At 42.0% G+C, this 12,157-nt stretch overlaps 1 protein-coding gene across 1 annotated transcript in view; it reads left to right on the top strand.

Moving 5' to 3' along the window:
- The window catches only part of gucy1a2 (guanylate cyclase 1, soluble, alpha 2), a 237,001-nt gene that overhangs the window by 80,257 nt on the left and 144,587 nt on the right, over nt 1-12,157 (top strand). Inside the window, exon 3 of the mRNA XM_043691828.2 lies at nt 7,598-7,710. Within this exon, the coding sequence (XP_043547763.2) occupies nt 7,598-7,710 (113 nt within the window). The remainder of the gene's footprint in view (nt 1-7,597; nt 7,711-12,157) is intronic.

Genomic DNA, 12,157 nt, shown 5'->3' with positions numbered 1-12,157 from the left:
TATGACTATTTGGCAAAGCATAGTGTGATTAAAGGCAATCAGCATGGCTTTGTGAGGGGCAGGTCATGCCCCACAAACCTTTATTGAGTTCTTTGAGGAGGTGACAAGACAGGTCGACAAAGGTCGAGCAGTGGATGTGTTGTATGTGGACTTCAGCAAGGCATTTGATAAGGTTCCCCATTCAGGATGCTCATTCATAAAGTCAGGAAGTATGGGATACAGAGAGATTTGGCTATCTGGATTCAGAATTGGTTGTAGATGGAACGTATTCTGCCTGGAGGTCAGTGTTGAGTGGGGTCCCGCAGGGCTTTGTTCTTGGGCCTCTGCTCTTTGTAGCTTTTATAAATGACTTGGATGAGGAGGTTGAGGGGTGGGTTAGTAAATTTGCAGATGACTCAAAGGTTGGAGGTGCCGTTGATAGTATAGAGGGCTATTGCAGGCTGCAGCGTGACATAGACAGGATGCAGGGCTGGGCTGAGAAATGGCAGATGGAGTTCAACCTGGATAAATGCAAAGTGATGCATTTTGGAAGGTCGAACTCCAATGCTGAATATAGGATTAAAGACAGGATTCTTGGGCAGCGTGGAGGAACAGAGGGATCTGGGTGTGCAAGTACATAGATCCTTCAAAGTTGTCACCCAAGTGGATAGGGTTGTTAAGAAAGCATATGCTGTTTTGGCTTTCATTACAGGGGGATCGAGTTTAAGGGCCACGAAGTTTTGCTACAGCTCTACAAGTCCCTGGTGAGACCACAATTGGAATATTGTGTCCAGTTCTGGTTGCCCTAATATAGGAAAGATAGAGGCTTTGGAGACGGCGCAAGGAAGGTTTACCAGGATGCTGCCTGAACTGGAGGGCTTGCCTTATGAAGAAAGGTTGAATAAGCTTGGACTTTTGTCTCTGGAGAGAAGGAGGAAGAGAGGAGACCTGATCAAGGTGTACAAGATAATGAGTGGAATAGATAGAATCAATAGCCAGAGACTTTTCCCCAGGGCAGGATTGACTGGTACGAGGAGTCATAGTTTGAAGACATTAGGAGGAAGATATAAAGGAGACATCAGGGGTAGGTTCTTTACGCAGAGAGTTGTGAATGCATGGAATGCGGTGCCAGCTGTGGTGGTGGAAGCAGAGTCATTAAGGACATTTAAGCGACTGCTGGACATGCACATGGATAGCAGTGAGTTGAGGGGTGCGTAGGTTAATATATTTTACATTAGGATTAAACCTTGGCACAACATAGTGGGCCTAAGGGCCTGTTCTGTGCTGTACCTTTCTATGTTCTATGTTCTGTGTTCTAAAACATCACCCCTCAGCCTCTGACGCTCCAGGGAAAACAGCTCCAGCCTATTCAACCTCTCCCTATAGCTCAAATCCTCCAACCCTGGCAATATCCTTGTAAATCTTTCCGGCACCCTTCAATATCTTCAGTTTCTCGCTTTTATTGGTCACTAAGGTTACGCTCTTTTTATATAATTTGTCTTCTGTGAAGGTTAACACAAAACATTTGTTTAATATCTCTGCCAATTCATCATTCCCCATAATAACTTTCTGTAACTCCTCTCCGGGACCGATGTTTACTTTATTCGTTAATGGGCAGAAAGCCAAGAGTATGGATAAATGGTACTTTTTCCAAGGGGAGGATGAACAGCCAGTTATCATGGTGCATATTGGCACAAACAATATAGATAAAAAAAAGGGATGAGGTCCTATCAGAATTTAGGGAGTTAGGAGCCAGGTTAAAAAGTAGGACCTCCGAAGTAGTAATCGCAGGATTGCTACCAGTGCCATACGCTAGTCAGAGTTGGAATGATAGAATAAGCAGGATGAATGCATAGCTTGAGAGATGGTGCAGGAGGGAGGGGTTCAGATATTTCAGATATTGGAACCAGTTATGGAGGAGGTGGGACTATTACAAATTGAACAGTCTCCACCTGGTCCAGACTGGAACCAATGTCCTTGGAGGTACTTTTGCTAATGCTGTTGGGGAGGGTTTAAACTAATGTGGCAGGGGGTTGGGAACCAAATAAGGTTAGAGGACAGTAAGGAACTAAAGTCTGTAAGGAACTAGATAATAAACTCAGCGTGACTAAAGGGAAGAGGAGGCAGGGAGCAGATGATGAAAGCAAAAGGACTGGTGGTCTGAGGTGCATTTGTTTTAATGCAAGAAGTAGAGTAGGAAAGGCTCTAGGTTAGGGCTTAGATTAGTACCTGGGAGCATGATGTTATTGCTGTTGCTGAGACTTGGTTGAGAGAAGGACATGATTGGCAGCTAAATATCCCAGGATATTTAATGCTCCAGGCAGGATAGAGAGGGAGGTAAAAGGGATGGAGGAGTTGTATTTGTGGTCAAAGAAAATATCCTTGCTGCGCTGAAGGAGGGTACTATGGAAGACTCGAGCAGTGTGGTAATATGGGTAGAGCTCAGAAATAGGAAGGGTGCGGTACTAATGTTGGGGCTGTATTACAGGTCTCCCAACAGCGAATGTGAGATAGAGGTACAAATATGTAAACAGATCATGTAAAGACTTAGGAGCAACAGGGTGGTGGTGATAGGAGATTTTAATTTTCCCAACATTGACTGGAATTCACTTAGTGTTAGAGGACTGGATGGAGCAGAATTTGTAAGGAGCATCCAGGAGGGTTTTATAGAGCAGTGTGTAAATAGTCCAACTCTGGAAGGGGCCATACTGATGTGGGAAATGAGCCCGGCCAGGTGGTTGATGTTTCAGTAGGGGGTTACTTTGGGAATAATGATCACTAATCCATAAGTTTTAGAATGCTCATGGACAAAGACAAGAATGATCCTAAAGTAAGAGTGCTAAATTGGGGGAAAGTCAACTATACCAAAATTCTGCAGGATCTGGGGAATGTAGCTTGGGAGCAGCTGTTTGAAGGTAAATCCACATTCGATATGTGGGAGGCTTTTAAAGAGAGGCTGATTAGAGTTCAGGAAAGGTATGTTCTTGTGAAAATGAGGGATCAAATTGGCAAGGTTAGGGAACCATGGGTGACAGATGAAATTGTGAGACTAGCTAAGAGGAAAAAAGGATGCGTACATAAGGTCTAGGCTACTGAAGACAGACAAAGCTTTGGTCCTACATTCCCAATATTCTTCCAATCTGAAATGAGGAATTAAGAGGGCTAAAAGGGGTCATGAGATATCTTTAGCAAACAGGGTTAAGGAAAATCCTTTTTTTTTCATATAAGGAGCAAGAGGGTAACTAGAGAAAGGGTTGGCCCACTCAAGGACAAAGGAGGAAAGTTACGTGTGGAGTCAGAGAAAATGGGTAAGATTCTTAACGAGTACTTTGCATCGGTATTCATTGAGGAGAGGGACATGACGGATGTTGAGGTTAGGGATAGATCTTTGTGTACTCTAGGTCAAGTCAGCATAAGGAAAGAGGAAGTTTTGGGTTTTCTAAAAGGCATTAAAGGTAGACAATTCCCCAGGTCCAGATGGGATCTACCCCAGGTTACTGAGGGAAGCGAGAGAGGAAATAGCTGGGGCTTTAACAGATATCTGTGCAATATCTTTGAACATGGGTGAGGTCCCCTTGTTTAAGAAGGGTAGCAGAGATACTCCAGATAATTATAGACCGGTGAGCCTGATGTCAGTGGTAGGGAAGCTGCTGGAGAAGATACTGAGGGATAGAATCTATTCCCATTTGGAAGAAAATGGGCTAATCAGTAATGGGCAGCATGGTTTTGTGAGGGGAAGGTCATGTCTTACAAACCTAACAGAATCCTTTGAGGAGGTGACAAAGTTTACTGATGAGGGAAGAGCTGTTGACGTCATATATTGGTACTTTGGTAAGGCGTTTGATGAGGTTCCCCATGGTAAGGCTGATGGAGAAGGTGAAGTCACATGGGGTCCAGGGTGTTCTAGCTAAATGGATAGAGAAATGGCTGGGCAACAGGAGACAGTAGTAGTGGAAGGGAGTTTCTCAAAATGGAGACCTGTGACTAGTGGTGTCCCACAGGGATCTGTGTTGGGACCACTGTTGGTTGTGATATATAAATGATTTGGAGGAAGGCATCAGTTGCCTGATTAACAAGTTTGCAGATTTGTGGATTTGTAGATAGCGAAGGGGGCTGTCAAAGAACCCAGCAGAATATAGGTAGGTTAGAGAGATGGGCAGAGAAATGGCAGATGGAGTTCAATCCGGGAAAATGCGAGGTGATGCATTTTGGAAGATTCAATTCAAGAGCGAACTATACAGTAAATAGAAAAATCCTGGGGAATATTGACATAGAGAGATCTGGGTGTTCAGGTCCATTGTTCCCTGAAGGTGGCAACACAAGTCAGTAGTGTAGTCAAGAAAGCATACGGCATGTTTTTCTTCATTGGACAGGGTATTGCATACAAGAGTTGGCTGGTCATGTTACAGTTGTATACATCTTTGGTTTGGCCATATTTGGAATACTGCGTATAGTTCTGGTTGCCTCCATACCAAAAGGATATGGATGCTCTGGAGAGGGTGCAGAGGAGGTTCACCAGGATGTTGCCTGGTATGGAGGATGCTAGCTATGAAGAGAGGGTGAATAGATTAGGAATATTTTCATTAGAAAGATGGAGGTTAATAGGGACCTGATTGAGGTCTACAAAATCATGAGGGGTATAGACAAGGTGGAAAGCAAGAAGCTTTTTCCCCCCCAGAGTGCAGAACTCAATTACTAGGGGTCACCAGTTCAAGGTGAGAGGGGAAAGATTATGGGGAGATAGGCATGGAAGGTTCTTTATGCAGAGGATGGTGGGGTCCTGGAACACGTTGCCAGCGGAGGTGATAGAGACAGGAACGATAGCGTCATTTAAGATGTATCTAGACAGATACATGAATGGGCAGGGAGCAAAGGGATACAGATCGTTAGAAAATAGGTGGCAGGTTTAGATACAGGATCTGGATCGGTGCAGGATTGGAGGGCCGAAGGACCTGTTCCTATGCTGTAATTTTCTTTGTTCTGGTTTTGAAATTGGCAACCTTTAACAAATGGATCACTGCTGCAGCTTCAGCTAATTAATGACTCAATGAAAGAGGTAACAGGAACAAGCTTGCTGATGGCACAAAGGACAGGAGAATACAGAGGATGCAAAGAGTTATAAACATTGGGCAGCTAGGTATCAGATAGATTATGACATATTGAAGTGTGAGGTTATTCACTTTAGAGATTCAAAGAGAACAGAGTATTTTTTAAATTGCATGAAATCTTCCAGTATCGATATTAAGAGTACACTTGGCTGTACTCTTACAAGCAGCTTAAAGTTGATATGCCAGTACAACAAGCAATTAAGAAGGCATCTGTCATTTTGGCTTTTATTGAGGTGGGACTAGAATAGAAGAACAAAGAAATTTTCCTACTACTATATAGAATTTTGATGAGATCATAACTGGACTGTCCCTTTCCATGAAATGATATATTTACTTGTTAGAGGTAATGCGGTAAAGACTTAATAAACTGATTCATGGGATGAAAGGGTATCCCCGTGGCGAAAGACTGAGTAAGTTGGGATTCTAACACTGGGTGTTGGAAGAAGCATCTTATTGAAACATACAAGGTTTTGAATAGCCTGGCGCCAGCCCAGATGAAAACAAAGAATGTGGGTAATGGGACGTGTCCTGGTCAGATATCACTTTTTCAGATTTATCTTCCACATAAACCAAAACCCTTCTCCCTTTCCTGGGAGAAAAAGTTTCTAAAATTAACAAATGATAAGTGGAGAAACGTAACTGAAATTTTATTGAATTACACATCAGTGAAATAAACCTCAGGCGACTGACTGTGTGGAGTTTGCACATTCTCCCCGTGTCTGCGTGGGTTTCCTCCGGGTGCTCCGGTTTCCTCTCAGTCCAAAAATGTGCAGGTCCAGTGAATTGGCCATGCTAAATTGCCTGTAGTGTTAGGTGAAGGGGTAAGTGTAGGGGTATGGGTGGGTTGCACTTCGGCGGGTCGATGTGAACTTGTTGGGCCGTGGGGCCTGTTTCCACACTGTAAGTAATCTTTAAAAAAAAAGAAAACACGTTATCTAGAAAATGATAGTGTAACATTAAATTTCACACAGATCACAAGTTACCCCAAATCTTTAAATTTGAAATTGCCCAATGTATACTCATGTTTAGACTCTTAATCTAAGAGGATTAAACCCTGGTCTAATATCACTTGCTTTCCATTAAACAATATTCAGTACTACACTATACTATTTTTCCCTAATCCAAATGTGTATCCTTAAAACCACTGCCTTCTTAACTGTATGACTTCACATTTTGCTAATAAGTTAATTTTGCTGCACTTTTCCAAAGCCATTCAAACCTCTGTGTCAGTCTTGGAAGGATGGAAGCTCCAGCAACACCATTGGGTGTTTCCTTTACAGGATGGGAACCATGAGGTGCCTCTATTGTGAGGTATCCTCGGAAAAGCTTTTGAATCTAATGAAATGAACAGTGGCCATGGTTGCAACCCATTCCCGTGGAAAGAAAACCTTTCTACAGAATGGCCTTTGGCTGAAACTACAGCCCACTGATCAATCATTATCCAGTGGAGGGTGAGAACAAAAGGCCTTTTTGGTCCCTCTTTACTGGCTACCTATCCATATACTATCAAACTCCTACCAAATTTGACCCTTAATGGCGAACCATGTCCCTTGTCTTCTTACAAATAAGAAGTTATTTATTCAAACTGGCCAGTGCAGTTGGGTGGCTAGCCTGTCCCAGCAATAATCTGCCTCCATAAAGATAGAGTCCTGGTTCCAACTACTACATCCCTGCAGGACTGGGAATATTTCACCCTCCATGTGGCTTGCACCCTTAATTTGACATTGGAGAATTAGATGCTACATCTTAAGTTGAATATTGTTTCCTCACACTTCCAAAAAACATTGCATTTCACAAAAAAAATCAATAGCAAAAAAAGAAATGTGGAATTATTCAAGAAAAGGAGACTATGCTGCAAACACTTTTGTACTGAAACACCATTAGGAACATTTCTCTTTCCACACTCGACATACCTTTGTGGCATTGAGTTAATTTTATGTAAATGTAAAGCCACAAATTCAAAACTTTAGTAGAATTCTTAATCTGCTGAGGGCAATATGCTGCATGATTGTAAAGCAGCATTTTGTCTCCATAGAAAGATAAATTAATTGTGCCATATAACAATGACCTTTTATTAAGAGGGGCATTTATTTATTTAGAGTTGTACTTGAGATTAGTCTAGTTGCATTACCTCACAAAAAAGAAAACTTTGATGCCCCGGTGAACTACTCATTTCATTCCTGCTTGTCACTTGTGAAAGAAGGAAACAAATCAGTAAAACGTGGAAATGAGAGAACTGAGCCAACTCCTCTTGAATGCCTTAATGTGGAACTCCAGTTTGGACCAGTACTGTCATTTGCAATTTTTACTGGCTTTTACTTTTTTTTTCTGGTGCTGTCACCTTTACAGTTGATGTGAAAAATCTGGATACCCAATTAATCTTGAAGCTCTAAACTGTGTAATATTGTGGGTCAATCTTGGTGATACTCAAAATATTCTGCTTTAACTGTTTAACTCTAACTTTATTCATTAGTCTGAGTGTTTAAAAGCACATTTTGTTTCAATTGCAGAGAATTAAAACGAGATCCACAACTGTCCAACAGATGTCCCTTTGCCGATCACTCTGTCAACGATGAGCTGGAAGATGTCTCAGGAATATTGCAATCCTCAGCAAATGTTCTCGGTAAAGCTATTTTCTTACACAATATAGAAATTTAAAAAAAGAGTCTGTTTTAGCTTAGAAATTATTCCTGTAGGTCAGAAATTGCATAGGTGTCATATTGATTCTGTTCAATACAGTAATTGAAATTTCTGTTTGTAAATATTTCAATTCAAGAATTTCGGAGTCAGAGCTGTACATCAGGGAAACAGATACTTCGATCCAACTCGTCCATGCCGACAAGGTATCCTAAATAAATCTAGTCCAATTTGCCACCATTTGGCCCTTGTCCCCCGAAACCCTTGCTATTCATAGACTAATCCAGATGCCTTTTAATCAGTATTTGTATCAGCCTCCACCTCCTCTGGCAACTCTATCCATACATGCACCACCTTTTGTGAGAAAAGGTTGCCCCTCAAGTCTCTTTGAAATCTTTCCCCTCTCACCTTTAAAGCTATGCCCTCTAATTTTGGACTCCTTCACCCGGAGGAAAACACTTTGGATATTTACCCGATCCATACCCCTCATGATTTTATAAACTTCTATAAGATCACCCCTAAGCTTCCGAAGCTCCACGAAAATAGCCCCAGCCTATAGCTCAAACCCTCCAGCCCTGGCAACATCCTTGTCAATCTTCTCTCAACTCTTTCAAGTTCCACAACATCCTTCCTCTAGCTGGGAGCTGCAACATGACCTCCCAACTCCTATAGTCATTACACTGACCAATAAAGGCAAACTTACCAAATGCCTTCTTCACTATCCTGTCTACCTATGATTCTACTTTCAAGGAACTATGAACCTGCACTCCAAGGTTTCTTTAGTCAGCAACACTCCCCAGGACCTTACCATTAAGTGTATAAGTCCTGCCTTGATTTGTCTTTTTAAAATGTAGCACCTCACATTTATCTAAATTAAACTCTTCTGCCACTCCTTAGCCCATTGACCCATCTGATCAAGATCCCATTGTACTCTGAGGTAACCTTCTTCACTATCCACTATATCTCCAATTTTGGTGTCATCAGCAAACTTACTAACCACACCTCCTACGTTCACATCCAAATCATTTTATAAATGGCAAAAATCAGTGGACCCAGCACCGATCCTTGTGACATACCATTTGTCACAGATCTCCAGTCTAAAAGCAACCCTCCACCACCATTCTCTGTCTTCTACTTTGGAGCCAGTTCTGCATGCACATGACTAGTTCTCCCTGTAATCCAAGTGATCTAATCTTACTCACTAGTCCACCATGAGGAATCTTATTGAACATCATCTTGAAGTCCAAATAGGTCACTTCAACAGTCCTGCCCGCATCAATTCTCTTTGTTACTTCTTCAAAAAAATTTCAATCAAATTAGTGAGACACGATTCCCCACACACAAAGCCTTGTTGACTATCCCAAATCAGTCCTTGCCTTTCCAAGTACATGTAAATCCAATCCCTAGGATTCCCTCCAACACGGCACGGTGGCACAGTGGTTAGCACTGCTGCCTCACAGCGCCAGAGACCCGGGTTCAATTCCCGACTCAGGCAACTGACTGTGTGAAGTTTGCACATTCTCCCCGTGTCTGCGTGGGTTTCCTCCGGGTGCTCCCGTTTCCTCCCACAGTCCAAAGATGTGCAGGTTAGGTGAATTGGCCATGCTAAATTGCCCGTAGTGTTAGGTAAAGGGGTATACGTAGGGGAATGGGTGGGTTGCGCTTCGGCGGGTCGGTGTGGACCTTGTTGGGCCGAAGGGCCTGTTTCCACACTAAGTAATCTAATCTAAACTTGCCCACCACTGACGTCCTACTCACTGGTCTATAGTTCCCTGGCTTTTCCTTACCACCTTTTTTAAATAGCGGCATCATGTGTAACCCACCTCCTGTCTTCTGGCACCTCACCTGTGGCTATTGCTTATATAAATATCTCAGTAAGGGGCCCAGCCATCACTTCCCTAACTTCCCACAGAGTTCTAGGACACACCTGATCAGGCCCCAGGATTCTATCCACTTTTAAGCATTTTAAGTCATTCAGCACTAACTCCTGTGAAATATGGACATTTTTCAAGATGTCGCTATTTATTTCTCCACATTCTCAATCATCCATATCCTTCTCCGCAATAAACATTAATGCAAAATACTTCAGTTCCTAACTTAAGCAGCCTTGCTGATCTTTAAGTGACCCTATTCTCTCCGAAATTACCCTTTTGTACTTAATGTATTTAATGAATCCCTTTAGATTCTCCTTAAACCTATTTGCCAAAGCTATCTCATGTCCCCTTTTTGCTCTCTTGATTTGTCTCTTAAGTACACTCCTACTGCTTTTGTACTTTTCCAGGGATTCACTTGAATCCCTTTACCTGTGAATATTCAACCCCAATCAACTTTTGGAAGTTCTTGCTGAATGCCATCAAAATTAGTGTTCCTCCAATTTAGAACTTAACTTTTAGGTCTGGTTATCCTTTTCCATCACTATTTTAAAACTATTAGAATTATGGTCACTAACCTAAAAGTGCTTCTCCTCTGACACCTCAGTCACCTGCCCAGCTTATGCAGCTTTGAAGATTATAGATTTGATGGTGATTTATTATTCTGAATTGCTTCTCATGTTATGCCTTTGAAATGGCTCCAAATTCAAAAAGCAATTTGTCTTGGTTACTCTCCATGTACTTCAATTTCTTTTATAAGATGTACTTCATTGAATTTTATGAAGCAGGTCATGTTCAGTTATTGGCAAACAGGCAAATACAGAAAGGACCTCTTAAGATCATACTCAACTTGTGAAACAACTACATATTCTTAAAGGGTATTTGTTGTTTTATGTCTCAGTCAGGGGGTCAGCATGCCTTCTAAGAGACATGTTCATGTTAGATCACATGCAATGATAGTGATGACCAGGCTACGAAGGTAAAGTATACCATCTCACTTGACCTGTTGTGCTTTTTGTATTTTTCTACACAATCTATTAACAAACAGCTAAATGGCCCTCAAAACCTGGTATGCATACCAACCGTGCTGTTGAGGTTTTCTTATCACCTGACATGTGATATGCTTTATAGAACTGCACTGTGTTTTTATGAAGTCTCAGCTGCCAACTTTTAAGAGAATAATCTTTCTAAGAGCTTCAAGATGGTTTCAGCTTCTAATGCCATATCCACCCATCAAAATGACTTTGCTTGCAGCTTAAAAAACAATATAAAAACAATGGACAGCATGGTGACTCAATAGTTAGCACTGTTGCCTCAGTGCCAAGGACCTGGGTTCAATTTCATCCTTAGGCAACTATTTGTTTGGAGTTTGCACATACACTCGGTGTTTGCGTGGGTTGCCTTTGGCTGCTCTGATTTCCTCCCACAGTCCAAAGATGTGCAGGTTAGGTGGATTGGATATGTTAAATTGGCCATAGTGTCCAGGAATGTGTAGGTAGGTGGATGACTAATGGGAAATGCAGGGTCATAGGGTACGGGTCTGGTTGGGACGTCCTTTGGACAGTCAGTGTGGACTCAATGGGCCAAATGGCCTCCTTCCACACCGTAGGGATTTTATAAATGTAGGTTTCCAGGTTGTTTCCTTAAGTTCCAGAAACTTTCATGGTATGCTTCAGGCACTAACTATATGCAGACAATATATCTATCTTTGTGTGTTAGATTTCCAAGAATCCTCTTTTTATTGTGAAGCTTAAATTTTCTATGCTTTGGTCATCTTACTCTGCATTAACAATGTCCAGTCATCATCTATCCAATTCCTTTGTCTAGCCATTTCTATAGGCCTCCAAATAGTTCCAGAGGTGTAGAGGATAGAATAGCAAAGATGATTCTCGATAGGAGCGAAAGTGATAGGGTAGTTGTTATGGGGGGCTTTAACTTTCCAACTATTGACTGGGAATACTATAGTTCAAGTGCTTTAGATGGGTCAGTTTTTATCCAATGTCTGCAGGAGGGATTCCTGACACAGTATGTAGACAGGCCAACAAGGGCGAGGCCACTTTAGATTTGGTACTGGATAATGAACCCAGCCAGGTGTTAAATTTGGAGGTAGTGAGCACTTTGGTGACCACAATTCAGTTATGTTTACTTTAGTAATGGAAAGGGATAGGTGTATACCGCAGGGCAAGAGTTATAACTGTGGGAAAGGCAATTAGAATGTGATTAGGCAAGATTTAAGATGCCTAGGATGGGGGAGGAAACTGCTGGGGATGGGCACAATTGAAATATGGAGCTTATTCAAGGACTAGCTATTGTGGATCCTTGATAAGTTTGTACCAGTCAGGCAAGGAGGAAGTTATCAAGCGAGATTTACTAAGGAAGTTGAATCTCTTGTCAAGAGGAAGAAGGCGGCTTATGTTAGGATGAGATGTGATGGCTCAGTTAGGATGCTTGATTATTACAAGTTAGCTAGGAAAGACCTAAAGAGAGAGCTAAGAAGAGCCAAGAGAAATCATTGGCAGATAGGATCAAGGAAAACCCTAAGGCTTTCTATAGCTATATCAG

The sequence above is a fragment of the Chiloscyllium plagiosum genome, unplaced genomic scaffold, assembly GCF_037043375.1.
Source record: "Chiloscyllium plagiosum isolate Xiang-an unplaced genomic scaffold, Cpla_swu_hap1 HiC_scaffold_6, whole genome shotgun sequence".
NCBI lineage: Eukaryota > Metazoa > Chordata > Chondrichthyes > Orectolobiformes > Hemiscylliidae > Chiloscyllium > Chiloscyllium plagiosum.
The sequence above is the reverse complement of the archived record's forward strand: the minus strand, read 5'-3'. Positions and strand labels throughout refer to the sequence as shown.